The 23,590-nt window shown below is 38.7% G+C and overlaps 7 protein-coding genes across 7 annotated transcripts; 6 read left to right on the top strand and 1 right to left on the bottom strand.

Annotated features, from left to right (window-relative positions):
• Positions 1–3,525: 3,525 nt before the first annotated feature.
• L201_000269 (inosine-5'-monophosphate dehydrogenase) lies at positions 3,526–5,392 on the top strand (the record flags this gene model as incomplete). Its single annotated transcript, XM_066216072.1, has 4 exons — positions 3,526–3,764; positions 3,846–3,914; positions 3,970–5,199; positions 5,269–5,392. 4 exons carry the CDS (start codon positions 3,526–3,528, stop codon positions 5,390–5,392), a joined length of 1,662 nt encoding a protein of 553 aa, XP_066072169.1.
• A 264-nt stretch (positions 5,393–5,656) lies between these two features.
• Positions 5,657–7,289, bottom strand: L201_000268 (uncharacterized protein; the record flags this gene model as incomplete). Its single annotated transcript, XM_066216071.1, has 3 exons — positions 5,657–6,326; positions 6,402–6,828; positions 6,923–7,289. 3 exons carry the CDS (start codon positions 7,287–7,289, stop codon positions 5,657–5,659), a joined length of 1,464 nt encoding a protein of 487 aa, XP_066072168.1.
• A 632-nt stretch (positions 7,290–7,921) lies between these two features.
• Positions 7,922–12,368, top strand: L201_000267 (uncharacterized protein; the record flags this gene model as incomplete). Its single annotated transcript, XM_066216070.1, has 20 exons — positions 7,922–8,002; positions 8,081–8,212; positions 8,271–8,329; positions 8,391–8,526; positions 8,609–8,883; positions 8,944–9,108; positions 9,170–9,357; positions 9,418–9,590; positions 9,653–9,903; positions 9,956–10,037; positions 10,091–10,262; positions 10,328–10,530; positions 10,595–10,678; positions 10,733–11,041; positions 11,114–11,428; positions 11,492–11,533; positions 11,596–11,724; positions 11,787–12,008; positions 12,113–12,177; positions 12,269–12,368. The coding sequence occupies 20 exons, from the start codon at positions 7,922–7,924 to the stop codon at positions 12,366–12,368; spliced, it is 3,183 nt and encodes a 1,060-aa protein (XP_066072167.1).
• A 703-nt stretch (positions 12,369–13,071) lies between these two features.
• Positions 13,072–14,955, top strand: L201_000266 (serine/threonine-protein phosphatase PP-X isozyme 1; the record flags this gene model as incomplete). The annotated part of the gene is made up of 9 exons (XM_066216069.1): positions 13,072–13,097; positions 13,274–13,397; positions 13,696–13,786; positions 13,887–14,173; positions 14,289–14,364; positions 14,433–14,497; positions 14,565–14,633; positions 14,691–14,746; positions 14,823–14,955. The coding sequence occupies 9 exons, from the start codon at positions 13,072–13,074 to the stop codon at positions 14,953–14,955; spliced, it is 927 nt and encodes a 308-aa protein (XP_066072166.1).
• An 823-nt stretch (positions 14,956–15,778) lies between these two features.
• L201_000265 (uncharacterized protein) lies at positions 15,779–18,242 on the top strand (the record flags this gene model as incomplete). Its single annotated transcript, XM_066216068.1, has 13 exons — positions 15,779–16,079; positions 16,165–16,254; positions 16,322–16,437; positions 16,552–16,691; positions 16,788–16,872; positions 16,947–17,052; positions 17,148–17,223; positions 17,288–17,421; positions 17,507–17,718; positions 17,785–17,791; positions 17,869–17,927; positions 17,994–18,014; positions 18,192–18,242. The coding sequence occupies 13 exons, from the start codon at positions 15,779–15,781 to the stop codon at positions 18,240–18,242; spliced, it is 1,398 nt and encodes a 465-aa protein (XP_066072165.1).
• A 568-nt stretch (positions 18,243–18,810) lies between these two features.
• L201_000264 (S-adenosylmethionine synthase) lies at positions 18,811–20,370 on the top strand (the record flags this gene model as incomplete). Its single annotated transcript, XM_066216067.1, has 3 exons — positions 18,811–18,863; positions 19,124–19,232; positions 19,342–20,370. The coding sequence occupies 3 exons, from the start codon at positions 18,811–18,813 to the stop codon at positions 20,368–20,370; spliced, it is 1,191 nt and encodes a 396-aa protein (XP_066072164.1).
• Positions 20,371–21,251: 881 nt separating this feature from the next.
• L201_000263 (uncharacterized protein) lies at positions 21,252–23,153 on the top strand (the record flags this gene model as incomplete). Its single annotated transcript, XM_066216066.1, has 5 exons — positions 21,252–21,279; positions 21,453–21,647; positions 21,977–22,059; positions 22,131–22,947; positions 23,023–23,153. 5 exons carry the CDS (start codon positions 21,252–21,254, stop codon positions 23,151–23,153), a joined length of 1,254 nt encoding a protein of 417 aa, XP_066072163.1.
• Positions 23,154–23,590: the final 437 nt, after the last annotated feature.

Below are 23,590 nucleotides of genomic sequence, written 5' to 3'. Positions count from 1 at the left end.
TATTGAGATATCTAAAAGAGAAAGCATAATAATATGATTTAATTATCTTCAGCCATTGGGGCTATCCATCTTTTAAAAAGAAAAGAAGATGGCGTTAATAGCCAGTTTTAGAGTCTAATGAATATCGATGAATTCTTCTTCGAGAAACCAACATACCATTCTAGGTTTATTGGTTTCTTCTTTCAGACATCGAGATTAAGGGTCAACGATCACCACCTTAAGATAGCTTCAAGAAGAATGTTTAGTTCGCAAATCGTTGATGATCATCGTAGGAGAAACATTAAGTCCAGGGCTAGATATCACGAGCCATTCTATCATCGATTGAAATTCCTCTGACATGATACCTAAATTCATTCAGTCAGTTCACGTAAGCCCTGAAAGACTAGAGTAATAGATAAAAATCTTAGTTGATACAGCTGACTGAATTGAGTAATAGTCAGTAATTAAGATACGGCTACGGTGAGCAAGTATGATTAAAGTTATAAGATGGTGTATACAAATAAAAAGCTTTTTCGATAGCAGGAACGCCATTTATGTCTCACTGCGCGAAAGATAAATGAGTTGGTGGCATTCCGACCGGATCGGGAAATATTCCATAATTCTCTTTAACTTTTGTTCTTCCGTCAGTAGAATACCGACGAGCCATCTCATCAATCAGGTTATATCACAACATGACTACAAGGTTACATGACGTCTCGGGCGTTGAAGCTTTACGTTAGTTCGGTTTCTCCAAAATACCTTGAAATCTTTTCGGAAAATATCTATCTATCAGTTTTCCTGTAATAGATTAAGAAGTAAAACCGCCGATCATGCCCAGGACCTTTTATACCAAGGTTGTCCAGTTTAAAGAATCCAGTACCTCTTACTAAGAGCCGGAAAGATAACGCCACCAATCGGTAAATGCATAACTCTATCGTTCCCGCAAAGCCTTGTGATAGAAGGTTTTCTCCATCATATCTATCAGAGATTCCGTACCTTCCGAAAGAAGAATCTTTTTCCTTTTAAGCGCACTTAAAATGATCCTACACCGCTTTATACGGTGAATTTTTTTTTGGTTTAGAGTTTCCGATGAGCGATGTTGTTCCTGTTTGATCCGGGTACCCTTTTCAATGGCATAAACTTTATCATTGGAGAACAATAGCAACCACGAAAAAACAATCGAATGCCTTCAGTGGTTTTTTAATGTCGATCTTACGTCAGGTTGCTTTGAGACATTTGATGTCTCGCATCATAACAAAAACAAAAAGAACTCAATTCATCGGTCTGTACCTTTCTCACGATCTTGCTCAAATCTGATTAGAATTTCTTGGTTTCATATTGTATTGATGTTGTAGTTCTATACTCGCTTCATTACAAAACACGGAGTTCTCCAATACAAAAGTCTTCGAGCTAGTCATGTGGTATCTGTATTTCTAAGAATATCTAGCCCTTAGCTCGAATACGGTGACTGCCTTGATCCGCTCATAATAGGGAAGCAAGACTTCTTTTTCGTTGTTTCGATGATACCAGCTATCAATAACGTAAAACCAACATGAAATGAAACAGATTGATTCGATGTTTTTTCGCATTCGCCGTGTATTCCAACTCAACAGTGCGTAAACGTTTATCGGTCCCGACACTTCATGTCTCTGATATAGTATTAACTTTAGTTTTTTAACACAAGAATACCGCCAAGCTAACGAAAGTTAATTAAGTCTGTTTACACAATAGAACCAATTAAGCAATCAAACTAAATATTCCAATTAGTCTTGCGGTATATGCTGAAAGAGAGACCCTCATAGTTGTTATCATCCCGCAGTTATGCAAACGCAATTAAGCAGGTGACAATTTTTACGTGGGACGATCATCTATCGGCGAACAATACACATACGTAGCTGCACAAGTTTGAGGCATTTGAACGAGATGCCGGTGACAGTGCATACGTAGCAGTACATCATGATCGATGTGAACGCATGAACCAGATTCGTCTTCGTTAAATATCGATTACAAGGTATTCCAACGCATCGATGTTGTTACCTACAATTCCACAATCCGAGTTTCGCTTGGAACCGAACAGCTCGAGTTGGCAGACGCCGTCTACAATATGAGTCCTAGTCATGCTGGTAGCCATCATCCCATTATGCCCGCGTTTGTTCACTGTTACACTGTCATAAGGAGTCTCTTGCGGGTATGGCCTTTCTCCTGCCAGAAGCATAGACAATATCACTTCGCTAAGAATGATCAAAGTCCCACTGTTATGTAGCAATGCTCGTCTGATCTCGATCTACGATGGTAATGCTTAAAGACATACATACTCTCATTTGACGAGATCCGATGAAGGGTCAAAATGGGAATCAAGCAATTAAGCATAGTCCTTTACCCGGTTCCTCTGACAATAACCCTTTATTCGAAGAAGAAGTACGACGGTTTGGCAGTCACTCGATCACATTCTAACATTCCACAATTATGTTTCAATCATCGATCGGATTTCTGTTTGGCATTTCGACATTTATCCAGATGCCTGTATGCGATATCAAAGCTATTATATCGCCAATTGGCGTCGCTTCGAAAAAACACGATAATCTGATAATAATGAAGAAATATTTTCATACTCTGCAACGAATGCGGATGAAACCGCCTATCTGAATGTAGAATGGGTACACTCGGATTCGGATGTGGCTGTCTGTTTGTTTATCTATCAGTTGAGATCCGTTTTACACATGGTGGTGAACCGAAATGCCATTGTGTTAAACTTTGGTATCGCCTTTTCAGATGTATCTCCACATTTCCCACGACCTCAGGATTGCAATCGTTCTCGACCAACTCTTCTTGCTCCAAACAGGCATGCAGAAGGTACTGATGATCTCATACGCAAAAGCTTCTTTTATGAACCCTATGAACGGCACCAAAATAGAAGAAAGAAGGCCACATCTGGTTGTACCTATCTTAGCCACTCCTTGACGGGTGTGGTGGTACTTTGATAAGGGCAAGGTCCCGGATACGGGATTGATCACGAGTGGAAGAAGTAGGTAATCCGGTACGGGAAGGAAAGGTACTTTCGGAGTATCATACAATGAACAAAGTGGCTTTAAACAACAGAAAAGCTTAAACAGCCATTTCGGTTCTTTCACCACAAACAGTCTGGACCCCTTAACAGGGTCACCGAATTAAGTGTCAACTTTTGTAAAAGTCTGTATGGCTTTGATTCCGCTGACCTAAAACAGCTTTCCCACGGATGATAGGAAAAGCCCAGGAAGCCTTATCACTGCTTCAAAAAAGACGGTACCTGCTTTAATGACACATCATGGTGAATTTATAATTTTAAAGATTTTAAACTTTTTTTCAGCTTTTTTTCAATATCGCGTGTGCCGGCATGTCAAGGTATTGCTTAGTTAGCATTATTTTTACATCTTCATCTTATCTTTCTTTCTTCTTTCTTTTTCTTGGTTCGGTCAATACGACCCACCCACCTACTTGATATCCTTTTCCTTTGCATACCTATCTAACCTATTTAAATACATAAAAAGACAATATATTTTCTCCAAGATGTCTAGTGCAAACGGTCACGCTTCTTCTTCAACCAATTTAAACGCTCCTGCTAGATCAGAGAACGTCCTCAAATCCGCTGATGCTTTATCATACCTTGATGAATATCCAAGAGGAGATGGTTTATCTCTTCATGAACTCATGGATTCAAGAAAAAATGGTGGTTTAACTTATAATGATTTCTTAATGCTTCCTGGACATATCAATTTCCCAGCTTCCGTTGTATCACTTCAATCCAAGTAAGTCGACACGATATCGTTTACTAAGCATTCCATATGATTTATGAAGAGTGCCTAAGCTGATCTCTAATTCCCTCTCAGAGTCACCAAAAACATCACTTTGAACACCCCTTTCCTTTCCTCCCCTATGGACACTGTCACTGAAGACCGGTAAGCTGAAATCTTACAAGGAAATGAGGCGGCCAGCTGATTAAGCATTATACAGAATGGCTATTGCTCTCGCTTTACACGGTGGTCTTGGTATTATCCACCACAATTGTAGTGCTGAAGAACAAGCTGCTATGGTTAGACGAGTCAAGAAGTTCGAAAATGGTTTCATCACTGATCCAATCTGCTTGACACCGGAAAGTACCGTAGGAGATGTATTGGAAATCAAAGCTACATTCGGCTTCTGCGGTGTACCAATCACTGAAACCGGAAAGATGCACGGTAAACTCGTCGGTATCATCACAGGCCGAGACGTACAATTCCAAGACCCAGAAGCTTCAGTAAAATCAGTCATGACCACCGATTTGGTAACAGGATCCGCTGGTATCACCCTTGAACAGGCCAACGCCATCCTTCGAGATTCCAAGAAAGGTAAACTTCCTATCATCGATTCAGACGGAAACCTCGTATCTCTTGTCGCCCGATCCGATTTATTAAAAAACCAAAACTACCCTCTCGCTTCCAAAGTTCCAGAATCCAAACAACTCTACTGTGGTGCTGCCATCGGTACTCGACCAGGGGACAAAGATAGATTGAAATTACTTGTTGAAGCTGGTCTTGATGTTGTTGTCTTAGATTCTTCTCAAGGAAACTCAGTCTTCCAAATTGAATTTATCCAATGGATTAAATCAACTTACCCAAAACTCGATGTTATTGCTGGTAACGTAGTAACAAGAGAACAAGCTGCTCAATTGATTGTTGCTGGTGCAGATGGACTAAGAATTGGTATGGGTTCAGGATCAATCTGTATCACACAAGAAGTGATGGCTGTTGGTAGACCTCAAGGTACAGCAGTTTACGCTGTATCTGAATTCGCTTCAAGATTTGGTGTACCAACAATTGCAGACGGTGGTATTGGAAACATTGGTCATATTGCCAAAGCTTTATCATTAGGTGCTTCAGCTGTTATGATGGGTGGTTTATTAGCTGGTACAACAGAATCACCAGGAGAATACTTCTACCATGAGGGTAAAAGAGTTAAAGTTTACAGAGGTATGGGTTCAATCGAAGCTATGGAACATACTCAACGTGGTTCAGTAGCATCAAAGAAATCTATTTTATCTGGTTCAGATAACGCTGCTACAGCTAGATACTTTTCTGAAACTGATTCAGTCAAAGTTGCTCAAGGTGTATCAGGAGATGTTGCCGACAAAGGTTCAATCAATAAATTCGTTCCTTATTTATACACTGGTTTACAACACTCTTTACAAGACGCTGGTGTCAAATCGTAAGTTACATCTTATAAACCCGTCTTCCAATCGTTCATATGCTAACATACATCCGGGATTTCTTTCAGTGTTGTCGAATTACAAAAGGAATCTCGAGCTGGTGGTGTTCGATTTGAACTTAGAACCGCTTCAGCTCAATTAGAAGGTGGTGTTCATGGATTAAACTCTTACACTAAGAGATTATTCGCTTAAGTGCAAAATGTTGTACAAATTTAGAAAACAACGCAATATGATTGCTATACATAATTAGATATTCTTGGGACATAGAATGTATGATGTACTTTCTTGTTTACAATTTAACCTTCATTGTCGTATTGGGTTGTGCCTATCTTTTGCATAAGCGTCTGTGCTTGCTGATTATCAGAATCGCAAGCAGAGTTATGAAATGACAGTGTACAACATATTCATTTGAGTCTATACATATTTACAATTATCACAGCATACTGGTCGTTACAATTACTTCCTAGCTCGTTTCTTACTTACTCCCGCTAAATTATCCATGCTATTATTATTGATAGAAGACGCATTCGGCAAAGCTCTTTTTGAGGTTTGATTTATACCTGCATTGTTAGGATGACCCATATCAATTATTCTAGATTCAATCATCTTTCTAATTAAATGTTCAGCTTCTTCTGGACCGAATTTTTCTTTTTTAGCTTCTTCCTTAGCGTCACCATTGACGTTTGATAATGTAGATCTAATTTGATTCTGTTGTTGTTGTTGTTGTTGTTGATGGTGTCTTGAAATGGAAGAAGGTTCAAAAGATTCCCAAATTGAATATAATGAAATTATATCTTGAATACATGAAAATAAAATTGTTAAATTGATTTGAAATCCAGATAAAAATTCTGATGCTGAATTTGGTGGTTTATTCAAACCCAATTGTTCATTTGTATTTATCGATTGTTGAATTGAATGTAATTGTGTTGAATTGGAATTTGTCGATCCTGAAGAACTTGAATTTTGTCTTGTACGTTGTGTAGAATTGTTATTGTTAGAATTGGAAGAGTTATTTGAAGAGTTCATTGAAGTTAAACAAAATGCAATGTATACAGCTGATATTGATATCACATATGGTGGATATAATAAATGAACGTCTGTTCTATATGTGTCATTGAGTATGAACCTGAAGTAGTAGATTTTCGTCAATACTTTATATAAGTAATAGAGCATAGCATATATATAATTTTGATCTACTTACCATGATATCTGTAAAACTCCTTCATCAATCTCACCTATACCTTCAGTTGAACCTCTACTCATCAATCTTCTTATTCTCTTTGATTCTGAAGCAATTTCATCAGATTCATCCACATCTTTAATAGTATTATTACTCATAGTCGTCGTTGGAGTTACGGATCTATTATTATTACTTGAAGCTAAATTTGATTTCCTAATTTCATCATCTTTTTTCCTTTTCACTTCAATTTCCTTTTTCTTTATCACTTGATCTTCTTCAACTCTACTTAAAGGAAATTTACCTGAATCAGCAGGTTCTCTACCTGTTATATGTAATAAAGATCTATATGGATGAAATATGATTAAATGAAAATCTAAATCTTCCATTAAATAAAATTCCATTTCACCTAATTTATTCGTTTCTGCTGGAAACATCTTTATATTGTATTCTGTAATTGATCATCATAATTGACACATTAGCGTTAACAATTCACATTCCACTTTGTAGAACACTGGAAAGATAGACTCATAGATAGGACTTACCATTAAAAACAACCTTAGCTTCAGAAACAACAGATTTGATATGTACAGGAGTTTCTTCAACTTTTGCAGCAACAAATAAACAAGCCGCTAAAACTAAATAAGGATTCGTTTCACATAAATTGTTTTTCAAATAAAACCTTTTGAAAAAGATACATGCTGTTGAAATTGGAATTTGTCTTAATAATAATCTTTTACCTAATTTTTGAATTAATTGAATTAAAAAAATGTTCAATAGTATATATAGATGTTTTGAATTATGATTATTTTGTTGACAATATTTCAAATCTAATTCTCTTGATTTGATTAGGTTTGGTCGAGTTGTTAACCAATGTAAACAATGTGATGATGACCAGAATGAAGATGACATTTCAAATGATTAGAGTTTGATCAAGTGATCATCGGGCCCAAAGGTTTTAGGTTGACCTTATTTGGTAGAAAAAAAGATGACGTTATACCAAGATGGATAATTTGCAGCACATCTTGTCTTGAGAAAGATACAGGTGTATAGGTTTATTCTACCTTAAGGTTGGGCGTCCAGAAGTAAAGGTAGGCGGAGATATGGGTATATAGGAACTGGCGTATAACGATTCTGTACTCCCGTCAATACTCTTTATCGGATAGCCAGGCGACTAAAAGATAGAATGCTGATAACAAGCGACTAATTGATGAGCAGAATAGCAGACAACAGTTAAAAAACAGGTTAAAAATACATGTATCTCTCCACCCCGGGATATTATTCGCAATGAACACCAGCAATGTCATCTAGGGTGGTACAAAAGTGATGATGTCATAACATAAATGTCGGTAGAAAGTTGAAGCTGTATTCCTGTAACACTCAGAAGCAACAACAACAAACTAAACCTACTAGTTGTTGACATACATGCCCTTACAGGATATTTCAACATACAGGTTGACTTTACGTTCTGTGAAGTAAGGATTCTTTAAAGTGAAGAAGTATCTGACAATCAAGTGGTCGATCAACAATATAGCAAGGTAAAAATGGATGAAGAAACACCTCAATCACAACAAAATCTCACATTTCCTGTTCTACCTCAAGCGGACCTCGAAAGAGTAGCTCAGGTGGGTTAATAACTATTCCTTCATTCGCCCTTTTGTTAGATCCCACTTTGAGCTGATGTAAAAACTAACCAATAACAGACAATCTTGCACCTCTTCTCACCTTCCACTTCCTCAAATCCCGAATTAGCGAAACATCTTCAACATGAATTACAGCAAATCCAATCTGCCCAGGAAGCTTGGGGTTTAATAGCTGGATTAGCGGGTCACGAAGTATGTTCATCGTGATAATATCCTCGATATTCTAGCTGATATATTTACTGGATCATAGGACCCCAATGTACGGTTCTTCGGAGCTCATACTGCTCAAGTCAAAATATCTCGAGATTGGTATGTTCAGCTAGCGCTCCTAAAATTACGCTGCATGGCAAGAGCTGATTTACAATCACAGGGAAACTTTGCCCGAGGATCTGAAACCAGCTCTTCTGCCTCTGCTTCTTGGTACCCTAGCTCAAGCTATCAATCCGCATAATCAGTATTCATACCAACCTGCTAATGGAGTTGTAGTAAGAAAATTGTTTGGATCCGTAAGTCGACTGATCTTCCTTGATAGACCCATGACCTCGAAAGGATAGAAGAATGGCTCGACTCACTTATCATCCTGATTAGCTTGCATCTCTCCTCCTACGATTAGCCTTTCCTCACTTTTTACATCCTATCCTAACGGTCATCCAAACTATCCATTCTTCATTTGCATCTTCTACAGCTCTTCCACCTTCCGCTCCTGGATCGGGATACAACACCCCCGGCGCTTCCAGCTCCAATAGTACAGCATTAGATGGTGTACCTCCACAGCTGAAGCACAGGGTCAGACTGTTAGCATTAGAGTGGTGTGCTATCTGTATAGAGGAAATTGGTAGGGCTGGTTTAGCTGAACATCAAAGGTAAGCTGGCCTTATGCTGGTCGGTATTGAGCGATTTACTGATATTTGTCATTGTGTCAGGCAACCTTTACGAAGGCATATAGAAAGTGATCTTTCGGTAGTAGTCAGTACTATTACAGATGCTATGACTGGCGATCCGAACTTGAGTCCTCAAGAAAGGCTCAAGGAGGCAGAAGTCGCCTGTAAATGCGCTGAAAGTTGGATTGATTGGGGTCTGTCCACTGAGTAAGCTGCAATTCGGATTTGCCTGGTGGTGATCAGAACTGATGGATGGACATCACGATAGGGAGCTAAACACTTTATTACCGGTACTATACAACCTTTTACCCATGCCAGCTGCATCTTCAGCTTTAGTGGAGGTTTTGTCAGAAAGTATATTCAAATACGGCAAAGGCACAAAGATCCTCACAGAGCCCATGTTAGCTTGGATCATAGGTCCTTCCGGTCAAGCATTATTAGGTTCAACAAATGACGGTAAGTGCATCATGTATCGGTTTGTGAACAAGAGAGACTAATTCGCAAACGCCACGATAGAACCATCTGAAGAGTTTATTGCCTTGACAAAACTCATTGCGGCACTAGTAGAGCATTCATCAGAATGGCTTGTAGCTCGCATACAGCAGAACGATGTCCAAGCATTCTTGGGTATAATATTACGTTTGACTGGATGGCAAGGTTTAGGCAATGTCGAGGAGAGTCTGAGTGAGGTGGGTGATCTGCTTCTCTGATCAAGAGGGACGATGACTGATAAATAATTGCTTCGCTGCAGCTTACATTACCGATTTATCCTCTGATACAAGAAGCTATCATGGATGCACCGATGTTCTCCTCTCCCCAAGACACTTCACCTGATTGGGCAGTAGCGAAGAATTTCTTCAGAGAGCTAGTGGAAGTGACTCGTCGCAAAGCTAGATGGCCGGGAAATGGCGACACGGGAGGTAGTATAGGTGGATTAGACAAAGAAGATAGAGCAAACTTTGAAAGCTGGAGAAGGGATGCTGGAGAAATCATTGTTGGAGCGTGAGTGGTTGAACCTCGGGGGAAGTTTACGATAACTGATCTGAGAACGCAGATTTTATATCTTACGAGATGAAATGCTGGAAAACCTGACTAACATAGCGGGTCAGCAGGTACAAAGTGGAGCTTCTTGGCAGGTAAGCTTAGAAAACTCAGGACAAGAGGTAAAGCTTATCACTTTCGTTTGCAGGATATCGAAGCTACATTACATTGTATAAGATATTCGTCTGAAGCTGTTCCATTGGGCGAAGAAAAGAGTTTACCGATATTGTTCGGCGATCAGATACTAGGCCAATTAGCTCACAGACCAACAAGAGGAAAGGGTGAAGAAAGACTTAGATTGACTGTTGTTTGTTTGATCCGTGAGTTGAATTTCGTAACTATACAATATAAGCTACATCATAAGAAGCTAACATCATATCATCAGAATCATACGAAGAATGGTTCAAATTCCATCCCGCTCACCTACCTCCTGTATTATCATATCTTGTACCTTCTCTTACCTCCTCATCTACCATCTCTCGATCCGCAGCCGATGCCCTGAAAGCATTATGTGATATGTGTAGGAAGAAATTAGTCGAGCATATCGGTGCTTTTGCAGAGTTACACGGCAAAATTGGAGATTTAGGGGTAAGTATTATCTGTCACTAAACAAATGAACCGTTTCTTGGCTAATTTGGATTCATCTTTACAGCCAGAGGAACAAAGTAAAGTCGTTCAAGGTATAACGAGTGTTATACAGGCGTTGAACCCGCCGGATGCTGTAGGACCTGTCGAGGTGAGCTTTCTTGAATCAACGACAGGAAATATTACAGACTGATTCGGGGTCCAGGGTATCATCTCCCCTATCCTAACGCGAATCTCTCAAGCTCTTCAACATTATTCTACCGATCCTGCAAATGCTCAACCAGCCTTAGTACAAGCAACAGCGGCTTTAACAGCATGTTTCAAAGGTCTCTCACCTTCTGAAGATGAAATGTTCGATACGACAGATGAAGGTGACGAAGCTGCTATAGAAGAAGCTATAGCGAGAACGAGAGAAGATCCTAGAATAGTAGAACTGAGAAGAGGTATTGAGAGTGCCGTTGAAGGCCTAGTAGGCGTCGTCGGAAGGGGTGAAAGTGATGCTGAGGTTGCTGATGTAAGTGTTAAAACGCTTGAGATCTAATGCGTTTCTTCTATGTCCCTGATTCTAGCCTGTCGTACCATCTAGGCCATATCATCATTACTTAAACACGCCACTCTCTCATCTTCCACTCTTATATCACTTTCCCCACTGCCGTTACTATCTCTAGTTTGTATGGCTTGCGAGAACTCTCCATCGGCACTATGGATGTCTCTGGCTTCCACATTGACATTACGGGTGAATGCTCCTGTAACAAGCTTCGCCAAGAAGTCAGAGAAGACAGAAGAAGCAAAACAACAAGAAGAAAACGATCAAGTAGGGAAATGGAATATTGTTGGAGATGTCGCTTCTAGATTGGTCGTTGTAGCCGGACGGTTTTTAGTAGGGGAAGGCATGAAGGAGGTACGTATTTCACAACGACAAAATGTCGTAGGTATATCATTGTTGATGTTCGGACTAATATAGCATCCCGATGTGGTTGAAGGATGGTTCAAATTCTGCTCATCTGTAAGTTTTCCCCTGGAAGTATTGTTGTAAATTTAGCTGACTAGGAAACTCTGGAAATATAGCTTGCATCCCGTTTTCCTGGTGTATTGTTACGTCTACCTCCGCAGGTAGTGGAAGGATACATGTCAATAGGTCTAGCAGGTCTAGGTACTCAAGAGAGATTCTCACTCAAAGCTGCTTCTGAATACTTTGTGAGTGTATTATTATGATGTAGATATTGGTCGAATACAAGCTGATTTTGTCGGATTCTTAGGTTGCCTTACTTGCCAACACACGATATCCATCACCACTTGAACCAATATCCGATCCTCTTTTCGCTCATTTCGGACCATTGATCTTGAGAGCTTTAATACTTTGTGCAGGAAGTGAAGGTCCGAGATCTGTAATTCCGAATATGGCTGAATTGCTAGCTGCTCTTGTAAGCAGGGTGAAAACAAGTGAGATCAGTGGATGGTTAGATGGTATTTTAGCTCAGGTAAGTGTATCAAACATCGAGCAGTGTATTCCACTTTACTGCCTTTAGCAAGTGTGCCGATACCCGGAAAACTGCTGAATCCAATTTTTTGGCACCCTCCATAGGAAGGGTTCCCAGATTCAAGAGCGACTGTAGCTTCCAAAAAGAAATTGAAAGAAGCGATTTTAAGGTGAGCGAGCTATCTTATCTACCTTTCGATTCTCGGGCAGACATCCGCTGTTGGACCATTTATGTCTAATGTTTGGATGTCAAATTCACAGATCACGAACAGCTAGAAGAATGAGAGAAGCCTTACACGAGTTCGCATTAGTCGCTAGAGGTTTAGACGGTACTACCTATGGTAACGCTACCGCTATATGATCTATGAAGATGGGCATATTAGAGAAAGGGAAAACCTTGAGAGCGATCGACGGATAAAGATGTGGGTGACAAGGGGGGAGGGTGAGAGGACGGAGGGGCCTAGGGGGATGATACGAGCCTCATATACAAAGTAGATTACACATTCAGAGAAATTAATGCATTTAACGAATATCATGCACAAACGTCACACAAAAATCAAAAACAAAAACGGAAATCAGTCGCTTCGAGGTAGGGCACCTTGTTTTAGCTCCCCATATAAGCAACGGCAATCATTAAATCTCCTATCCTCTCCTGCATGAATATAATGATGATCTTTCGTGTTTTTGGTGGCAATAACGAAAACATTAAATCGTGGAGTGAACATTGATTTTGTGAAATTACACTGCTTGAATCCTCGTAAACTTGATACAATCGACACGAAAGACAGCACAAAACACTTTCATCGACTTTAGATTCTGTATGATACTGAACACAAGAAGTAATTTATTAATAGATAGATTGATTCATCACATTCCGGCCGAGTATTCAGACCTAAACCAAAACCAAAATCAATAATACGAGAAGGAAAGAACAAATTTAGGGGATTCCTCCACTTTATAGATCAACACCGATATATAGAGATATCACACGACATTGATTGCTTCTGAAAATCAGAGATAGGAGAATAGCGAACACTTTATAGACTTGACCGAGAGAAGGAAGGATGTCGTTATCCTCTGATTTAGATAAGTAAGTCTTCATATCTCTTACCTTGAAGCCTTGTTCCCTGTTCTATCCTTCCCCTTCTTTACCTCCGCCTTTATGTTGTTCTATCAAAGGGTATTGTTCAGAGGCGTGGTACAGTCATTACTACTCGTCGTTGTATGCACCTGATTAGATGATTCCTTTCTCTGACACACAAATAGACAAATAGCTCAATTGAAACGATGTGAGATAATACCTGAATCAGCTGTTAAAGAATTATGTCAAAAAGCAAAAGAAATATTGATGGAGGAAGGTAATGTTCAATATGTTGATAGTCCAGTGACGGTAAGTCGATCTAGCCTTTGAAGATTCCTCAGAATTTCATCAAAATTGCAAAGAAGTATGGTTACGGATATCACATCAAGACCAATGAGGGATATATTGATAAGGGATGGGTGTTGGCCATGTCATTGAAGAAAAGCTTGACGGAAGTAGACTGTATGAAAAGGACGCGTATAGCAGGTGCTTCAGATGGATTTTAATGTTAAATGTCTGGCGCAAGTGGACTGCATGTACAACAATGAAGGATATCTGCAATAAACAAGGTGACAATGCTAAATCACACCTTCTTCTCTACACTTAGATATGTGGGGATATACATGGCCAGTTCTTCGATATGATGGAATTATTCAAAATAGGTGGTTTCTGTCCAGAGACGAATTACATATTTATGGGTGAGTTTGGGTTAGAAGTGCTCTGTCAAGCCAATATCACTTTCCATCCACAGTTTACATGATCACGATGCTAATCATCAGCTTTCATTTTATGGATTAGGTGATTTCGTTGATAGAGGATTCCATTCAGTTGAAACTTTTCTACTATTGTTATTACTAAAAGTACGATATCCTGATAGAATAACGTTAATTAGAGGTAATCATGAATCAAGACAAATTACACAAGTTTATGGATTTTATGATGAATGTCAAAGGAAATATGGTTCTTCAAATGTTTGGAGATATTGTTGTGATGTTTTTGATTATTTAAGCTTAGGTTGTGTGGTTGATGGCAGAGTGTTTTGTGTACATGGTGGTTTATCTCCACAGGTCACTAGATTAGATCATGTAAGTTTATTGACCATTCATTCGAATGTTCCCCTCACTTCACTTTCTGTCTCATACTCGATACACTATGCTTTATGTACCTCCGGAAAATGCTGATTCAATAATGAAATGATAGATAAGAGTGATAGATAGAAGGCAGGAAGTACCTCATGAAGGACCTATGTGTGATTTACTGTGGTCAGATCCAGACGGTAAGCTACCTGAATGATGATATGTTGCATCCCCTCAAAGTAGCTTTACTAATAAATTATCTCAACAGATATAAGCGGTTGGGGTATGTCACCCCGGGGAGCAGGATTTTTGTTTGGGGATGACGTTGTGCGGGTGAGTTCTATATCCAGGCTTCAAGTATTTCATACCGTAGAAGCTGACCTATATATTGCGCAATTAGCAATTTAATCATGAAAATGATATAGAGCTGATAGCGAGGGCGCATCAGTTGGTAATGGAGGGGTACAAGGTGAGTTGATATTGGGAAGTCCCTTCATACAAAGCTAAAATTGACATCACATAATAGTTGATGTTCGATAGGAAGATAGTGACGGTGTGGTCAGCACCGAATTACTGTTATAGGTGAGTATCATGACTTGATATACACATGACTAGTCTTTCAATGATATGGTGAGGCTGATTTGTTTACCTCATCTAGATGCGGTAATACAGCCAGTGTATTGGAATTAGATGAGAATTTACGTCAAGAGTATAAAGTATTTGACGCAGCACCACAAGACGCCAGAAGTATACCGCAGAAAAGGCCAATGATGCATGAATATTTTTTATAGGTATTGGTAGATCATCATAGTAGAGGAATGTGGTGTATTGTTGTATTGACATGGCTCACGCTAGATAAACGGCATAGAAAGAACAATATAAACAGCCATTTTGCTTGGCATGGAGGTGAAACGCGGAGGATTTTTAAAGATTTCGTCGAACTCCCCCATATAGGAAATCACACAGCGTAGTTTATAGTACATAATACAACAAACTGTATAACAACAATTAAGAATCACAAAATATCATAGAGACTTTCGAAAATATATGAAAGTTGAGATCATATGCATTCGGCATGAAAGAATGAATGATGCAAATTCCACATGCAATGTATGGCGAATGTAGAGAGATAGCGAAAAACTAACAAGAAAGCAATCCCGGAACCAGAACATAAATTATTCTCGGGTAAAGAGATCCGTGCGAATAACTTAGACATTTCAATGCGTTTCATCATCTTCCCTTTTATCTTCGTTTCCCTTCTTTTAACCTTATCGTTTTCCATATGCTTTGATACATCAGATGCTATTGCGACCCCCTCAACGCACTGACCTTTATAAGATTGATCAGTTAATGAAGTATAAGATCTATATATTTTGGCTAAATCAACTATGATGTTGAGTGACAGGTGATAGGATATCCTCTCTGATGTTTTTCTGATTTCTGCTGATGTGGATGAGATGGTGAAGGCTCAATGGACAAGAATTACTATATAAATCAGAGCTTCTAACATATATAGCTTTGTCTGTTCTTAAAAACCTCTCCTTCTCAATATAGCAAACTAACTGTACATAGACCCTCATACATCGATTAATAAACTCACAGTCATAATCAAAAATGTTACCGTCAAGGATACTCAGAACAACACGAACTGTGAACAAGACTATACCGAACATCTCTTATCCAAGATCCGTATCCAGGACCGCAATAGGCAGTGCTACACGTGGTGGTGATGGACCCAAAACCAAACCCACCATGAATACTCAAAGATTACTTTCAACCAACATTATCTCTCGAGATAAGAAGAAATCAGGTAAAAGTTCAGTATTAGATTTGTCAGCAGAGGATTATCTGGATTTACCACCTTCAACTTTAAGAGTCAAGTTTCTGAAAGGTATTAAAGAGGATTATGGTGTTGGTAAGTCACTCTTGATTAATAACTAATCAGCTTGGGCGACAAGAGATAGACAAGTCAACTAATCTTATGATTTTTTACCATGTAGCATACGATGATTTGACCGTACCGACCACACCATTATTAGAAGCTTTAAGAGATATGCAATCCTGGAGACAATTAACACCAGCAACTAATAGTAAGCCGCAACGCCTTCCTTCTGTTGAACAAGAAAGACGGAGGCTGATAAGTGAAACCGTTTACAGAATCAGCAGATTATCGTGATGCATTAAGAAGTATATCATTATTAGCTGGACCTGATGGTGGTATGAGTAGACCCGAATTGAAATTAAAAGATATTGAAGGTGTGTTATCTGATGAAGTGAGTAACACGATCATTCTGTGAAACTTCGGACGTTGCTCCTTCACGTCCTACAATAATCCAAGCTCATTCTAGGCTGACATACAGTATATCATTGATTCTTCCTTTTCATAGAATGGTGTGACTTGGCGATTGATTCGAGATTTACTAGAACATGAATTAGTGCCTGAATTAGAAAATTTAGATGACAAATGGAAAGCTATGGTCATGTTCAATAGAGTACATGGTTTTGGTAAAGTCAAGGCTCAGACATAGTAAGCTGATTACAACTACGCCTTATACGCAATTTGCATGATCAAAGACGAGAAGACGTCAATTGACTAAGGATCTATTCGTGTTTTTATATGTAGTATTGATAATGGTGCTAGAACCCTTGACGATTTGTTAAATGCTCAAGACAAGGAATACGGTAAGAAAGTATCGGATGCTCAAAAGGTGAATTGCAGCATCCGCAACGGATGATCTGAAGTGATACATAGTGATATGTCAGTTGACTTAACTTACTGTAGCTCGCAATTAGATATCACAAGGAGATGGACCTGATGATACCAAGAAGTGAGGTTGCAGAATTTGAAACGTTAATTACGAAAGCTTTACATAAGGTTGATCCTACTCGTACGTATCGTATTCCCTTGATACATCGCAAAGTCGACCGCAATCCAGCAATGGTATGTAATAAATTGACTGACCATGTCCTCTGTACTAAATAGTCGGTTTCGCGATCATGGGATCTTATAGAAGAGGAGAATACGTTAGTAGTGATATCGATATGGTAGTTTGGCATGAGTAAGTAGACAGTCACGCAAACTGCAAAGATTCGTCATGCTATCTAACTGAATACCTTATACAGATCATTCCCTAGAAGAGATCGTGAAGAAAAACCATCTAAGAAAGGTGGATATGCACCTGACAGTTTGATGGGTAAAGTCATGAATGCTCTGATTGATGCTGGATTAGTAAGGTTAGATAAACTGTTTTCTAAAGGTTAGTCAATTCTTCCCATCATTCTTCCAGCTCAACCAACCAACCTGAAGGTATAGTATTGATCGATTGTTTTGGATCTATATAGGTGAAAAGAAAGTTTTAGCATTGACAAAATTACCTAAAGAAAATTCTATTCATCGTCAAATTGATATAAGACTTTGTCCTTTAGAAAGTCTATCATACATGCTGTTAGGTAATACAGGTGATGATAGATTAATGAAGACTCTCAGATATAGAGCTGTACAAAAAGGCTGGGTTTTGAATGAATATGAAATGGGACCAAGGGTCGAAGGATCGGTAAGTCGATCAATGAGCGGGTAAAAGACAGCGAGCTAATCATACATGTTTCGTTTCTTTGTCTAGAACGGAAGTAAGTCTGATATTCTAATGTATGTGATTGCTGAGGATTGAATGCTGATGTCTGTAACATCCACTCCATTGTTATAGTCTGGGTAGAAGAAGGTCAGGAAATTATCGTAAATAGTGAGAAAGAAATCTTTGAAAAGGTGAGTAAGGGTTCAAAAACTATAGAAAGACGATTCTTCAGCTAACGAAAATGCCTGTTCATTCAGCTTGAACTACCATACCTTGAGGTAAGTTGATGTAATGCATGATCACGACATTATGAGGAATTCCAAGTCTAGATTAAAACCCCTCTGGATCCTTTTGGGTCCTTTGGTTTGATCGGTCAACGTGTTTCTCATTGCTAACGCCCTGCAAACTCGTATTCTTCTCCCATTATCATCGGATCTCTTCATTCTCCGATATAGCCTACAATGAGATCGTTACACAAATATAGACATATCTTACAAATCAATTAGGTGGATTCTTTAGGTTCAAATGGGATATGTATATGTATCTAATAACTTGTTGTGCCACAATGAAATCGGGATGATAACTCTTTTTGATATCTGATCGATTATGTCTATGGTGGTTGAGATCTGATACTATATCGATTAATATTATAGCATCGATCGGCAATCACCGCTTTTCTAGACCCATCATCATATATTTCAGGGTTTCTGTTTGAGAAATTCGTTTTTTTTATCATTTTCCTGATAACTTTTTTAGGGTATTCCGCGTAGCAAGTATCGTATCATGTATCATGTAACATGGCACTGTATCACGCCATCGCGTATAGTGAAGGATTAAAGCCGTGGTTGACACACTCATAACATTCCGAGACTATTTTACCTTACACACGGGCCCTAATTTATTTTTACTGATTTTTTTTTCAAGCGTTACCTTTTACCTTACTCGATCTATACAGTCAATAAAGGAAATCGTCATATCACATCCTTTTCTTCTTCTTTTTAACTTTCTTTCATCTCTCTTTCTTCTCTTTCATTCTTGTCATAACAAAAACATAAAAACATATACATATCAAAAATGACTGGTGTACTCAACGGTAACGGACCTTCTGCCGAGCTCGCTCCCGGCCAGTAAGTTTTTTTTTTCTTTCTTCATTTCAGACTGTAGAGAAATCAGAAATGTCATGAAATCACGCACGTTTCTGTATCATTTCACTTTCGTCCTCAAATCATCTATTTGGTCTGATATGTGTTTATCAAGAATGTTATGCTGACTGTATACCTCCTATCCTTATCTACAACACTTGAATCACCTCTCCTGCCTATCCCATCTTATCGCTATTCACATTTATCCTCATCTCTCCCCCATTCGGCCGACTACCAAATCACAGCTTCCTCTTCACTTCCGAATCTGTAGGTGAAGGTCACCCAGATAAGATCTGTGATCAAGTCTCAGATGCTATTCTTGATGCCTGTCTTGCTCAAGATCCATTTTCAAAGGTGAGTTGGGTTTTTCGTTAATGATCAGGATAGGATATGTTCGCCCCATTCCTTCTTATACTCTTTTTTTATCTGTATAATAGCTAATAATACTCATCCCACTCATCAGGTCGCCTGTGAAACCGCTGCTAAAACCGGTATGATCATGGTTTTCGGTGAAATCACCACCAAAGCTCAAGTCGACTACCAAAAAGTCGTCAGAGATACTATCAAACAAATTGGTTACGATTCTTCCGAAAAAGGTTTCGATTACAAAACCTGTAACGTTTTAGTTGCTATTGAACAACAATCTCCAGATATTGCTCAAGGTCTTGACCATGGTGCTCTTGAAAAAATTGGTGCTGGTGATCAAGGTATTATGTTTGGTTACGCTACCGATGAAACCCCAGAAATGATGCCTTTAACCATCATGCTTTCACACAAACTTAACGCTGCCATGGCCGCTGCTAGAAGAGATGGTACATTAGGTTGGTTAAGACCTGATTCAAAAACTCAAGTTACAGTTGAATACAAAAAAGGTGAAGATGGAGCTATGACACCAATCAGAGTTGACACCGTTGTTATCTCTACTCAACACGCTGAAGAAATCTCAACTGAAGATTTAAGATCAGAAATCTTAGAAAAAATCATCAAAAAAGTTATCCCAGCCAACTTATTAGATGATAAAGTAGTTTACCACATTCAACCTTCAGGTAGATTCGTTATTGGTGGTCCACAAGGTGATGCTGGTTTAACCGGTAGAAAAATCATTGTAGACACTTACGGTGGTTGGGGTGCTCACGGTGGTGGTGCTTTCTCAGGAAAAGATTGGTCAAAAGTTGACAGATCAGCTGCATACACTGCAAGATGGATCGCTAAATCTTTAGTTGCTGCTGGTTTAGCTAGAAGAGCTTTAGTTCAATTATCTTACGCTATCGGTGTTGCTGAACCATTATCAATCTTCGTTGATTCTTACGGTACAGGTAAAAAAACCGATGCTGAATTAGTTCAAATCGTTAGACAAAACTTCGACTTAAGACCTGGATTAATCGTCAAAGCTCTTAACTTGCAACAACCTCAATACCTTAAAACCGCCGCTTACGGTCACTTCGGTAACCCAGCTTACGCATGGGAACAACCTAAACAACTTAACTTCTAAGTTGAAAAAAAATTACTTAGTTTCTTAGATAACGTTTCGGTGTTGTAATTTTTGGTTGTTTTTCTTTACCCTTTTGTTTGGTTGTTTTGGGTTTTCTCATTATTAACCATAGTACGAGTTCCTCCTCGTCTTTATCTATTTTTGATCAATTAGTAAATCGTTACTATCCATCACGTTATAGATATTTATTTCTTTTTCACTCTTGTTTTTTTCCATCATCAAATGATAACGATCTTCGCATTTTCTCAAATATAATCAAATATACATTATATACCCCCCTTCTCCCTACGTCATCCACACAACATTCTTGTAATCATATTCTTCTACGCATTCATCAAACTATAGAGAATACACTTCGTCAATATACAGAATAAATCATTTTTGTATTTACGGAATTTTTGACATAAATTAAAAGAATAAAAATCATATCAAAAACATTTATATAAATACATAGATATTTCTTTATGCAAAATGCGCTCAACCGCCCAAAAACTAACATTCTCATCGTTGCACTTGTTTCCCCTTTGAAAGACAGCATCTATGCATTGACTCCGTTCATCGATAGCAGACGAGATACAATTAGTATGGTGAAATCATGCAAAATTTATTCCAGTAGTCTATGAGAGGGAGAGAACTGAGATGTGCCACATTGGACGCAAAATACGGCGTTATCCAAAATTCGTCCCTATACACACACTCGCAACGTTTTTTTTTTTGAAAAATCACTAAGTTGTAGTTGAATTATGAGATATGGCGAGGATTGAGCTGTGATCGTTGGAATCTACCAGAGTCTCTTATTCAACCTTACATTGCTTTTTCTTATCTTTCTTTCTGTTTCCCTTCTTTCTTCATAAATCAAAAATAACAAAAGTATATTCAAAATGGCCCCTACTCTTACTGGTGCTGCTGGTAAGTTTGTGTTCTGTTCCCTCTTTACTTTTCCTCCTAAACTCTTACTGTTAAAAGATATCGAAGCTGATCACTCAACTTTTTTTTCATTCTTCTATTAATTGTTTAACTATCTGTCTACCATAATATTAAATCGATATTTATCATCACAACGTAACGCTTCTCTTTTATAGGAAACCCAAGAGCTAGACGAGTTCGAGCTGCTGCCGCTCTCGCTGGTGCAGAAATCAACTGGGATTCCAAATTTGACATGTCAGGTAACTGGAAAACCGAAGAATTCCTTGCCAAAAACCCATTCGGTTTCTTACCTACACTTGAACTTGAAGATGGTACAGTTTTAAGAGAATCTGCTGCTATCGCTGAATACCGTAAGTTTAAAATCATCCTTTTATGCAGAATATCATCTGGCAAATTGAAACAACGCACCTACCTCTTCCCTTCTCTACATTTCCTCATTACATTTCCTCATTACATTTCCTCATTGGATAATACTAGATCCATACGCATCCCTTTTTATGATGAGACTTACTTTTCAGTTATCCCTGTCTTAATGACTACATGTCGACAGTTTTTCCGGCGGGTGGTACCGTCATACCTCTGAATCTATAATACTTCTATCTCTTCTTTCGTCTTTAAAACTTGTGAAACAATATATGATCTGAGATAAGAAGCTGATACTCGTGTCTATCAACAATAGTCGCTGAAGGTTCATCCCTCCTTCCTTCCGACAAAACCCAAAGAGCTGAAGTTAACCAATGGCGATCAACTGCCGACCAAGAAGTGAGTTCCTGTTGACGCCGCTATGCTTATGCTTCAACAATTTACACAGCTGAATTAAACAATTCTTGCAGCTCTTCGTTCCTGCCTCTCTCGCCAACAGACAACTCATGGGTGTCCTTCCTTACTCCAAACCAAACTTCGATGGTATTGTAAAGAAGATCAACGAAAGACTTGCTGTTATCGACTCTATCCTTATCACCAAGACTTTCCTCGTTGGTGAAAGAATTACCCTTGCCGATGTCCTTGTCGGTTCAGCCCTTGCCTTCCTTTTCACCACCGTCATTGACGGTGAATCTCGAGTAAAAGTACCAAACGTTGTTAGATACTTTGAAACCTTTGTAAACCACCCTAAATTATTGGAAGTTTACAACCCAATCAACTTGGTTGAAAAAGTTACACCACCTGCTGCTCCAGCTAAAGAACAAAAACCAAAAGCTGAAAAAGCACCAAAAGAACCAAAAGCTCCTAAAGCACCAAAAGCTAAAGAAGCTGACGAAGAAGAAGAAGAACCTTTAGTACCTGCTGAACCTAAAGTTAAAAACCCATTAGATGATTTACCAAAATCAGCTTTCAACTTGGAAGAATGGAAAAGACAATATTCCAACTTGGACACAAGAGGTTCAGGTGGTTCCCTTGAATGGTTCTATGAGAAATTCGATAGAGAAGGTTTCTCTATTTACAGAGTTGATTTCAAATACAATGAAGAATTAACTCAAGTTTTCATGTCTTCAAACCAAGTCGGTGGTTTCTTCAACAGATTAGAAGCTTCAAGAAAATACCTTTTCGGTTCAGTCGGTGTTCTTGGTAAAGCCAATGATTCTATCATTTCAGGTGCCGTCATTATCAGAGGTCAAGATATTGAACCTGTTATCAACGTTGCCCCAGATTGTAAGTTTTTCTAATTTTCAATAATCATAATCCCAGTTCTGATCACTGACTGATATTGCTTTTCTCGTTTTCTAGGGGAATCATACTCATACAAAAAACTTGATGTTGACAACAACAAAGAAGACAAAGAATTCTTCGAAGGTGCTATGGCTTGGGACCTTGTCGTTGACGGTAAAGAATGGGCTGATGGTAAAAACTTCAAATAAACGATGTTTTTCTTCTATTCTCGGGGAAAAGGGTTGTTTTGTAGATATATATAAGAAGATTTCTTCTTTCTGATGTAATGCCATGATAATACATAATGATAATTTGGTTTGTGATCGTGTGAGACGTTTTGGGTGAATTAAAATGGCTAGCAGAATCGTTAGTTTACTGGCATACTGTTTGCTGAGTATGCATGCAGCACAGCAGCGTCTTCATTACACAGAAGATGATACTAGACATGTGTGAGAGACAAGCAAGAGGTTTGATTCAGTCCCTCTTGTAGGATGATTAACGGATGAATTGGGTCCGAGACGACTACAAGACCGAGTTTGACATCATCAGTGTGATCTCCGCAACAATTCGTTTTACAATGTTCTCGTAAATATCAGCTGGTGACTAGATTGAAATTACAGATTGTTCGATCACCTGTGTTATATAT

This window comes from Kwoniella dendrophila, chromosome 1, assembly GCF_036810415.1.
Source record: "Kwoniella dendrophila CBS 6074 chromosome 1, complete sequence".
NCBI classification, from domain to species: Eukaryota; Fungi; Basidiomycota; class Tremellomycetes; order Tremellales; family Cryptococcaceae; genus Kwoniella; species Kwoniella dendrophila.
The sequence above is the reverse complement of the archived record's forward strand: the minus strand, read 5'-3'. Positions and strand labels throughout refer to the sequence as shown.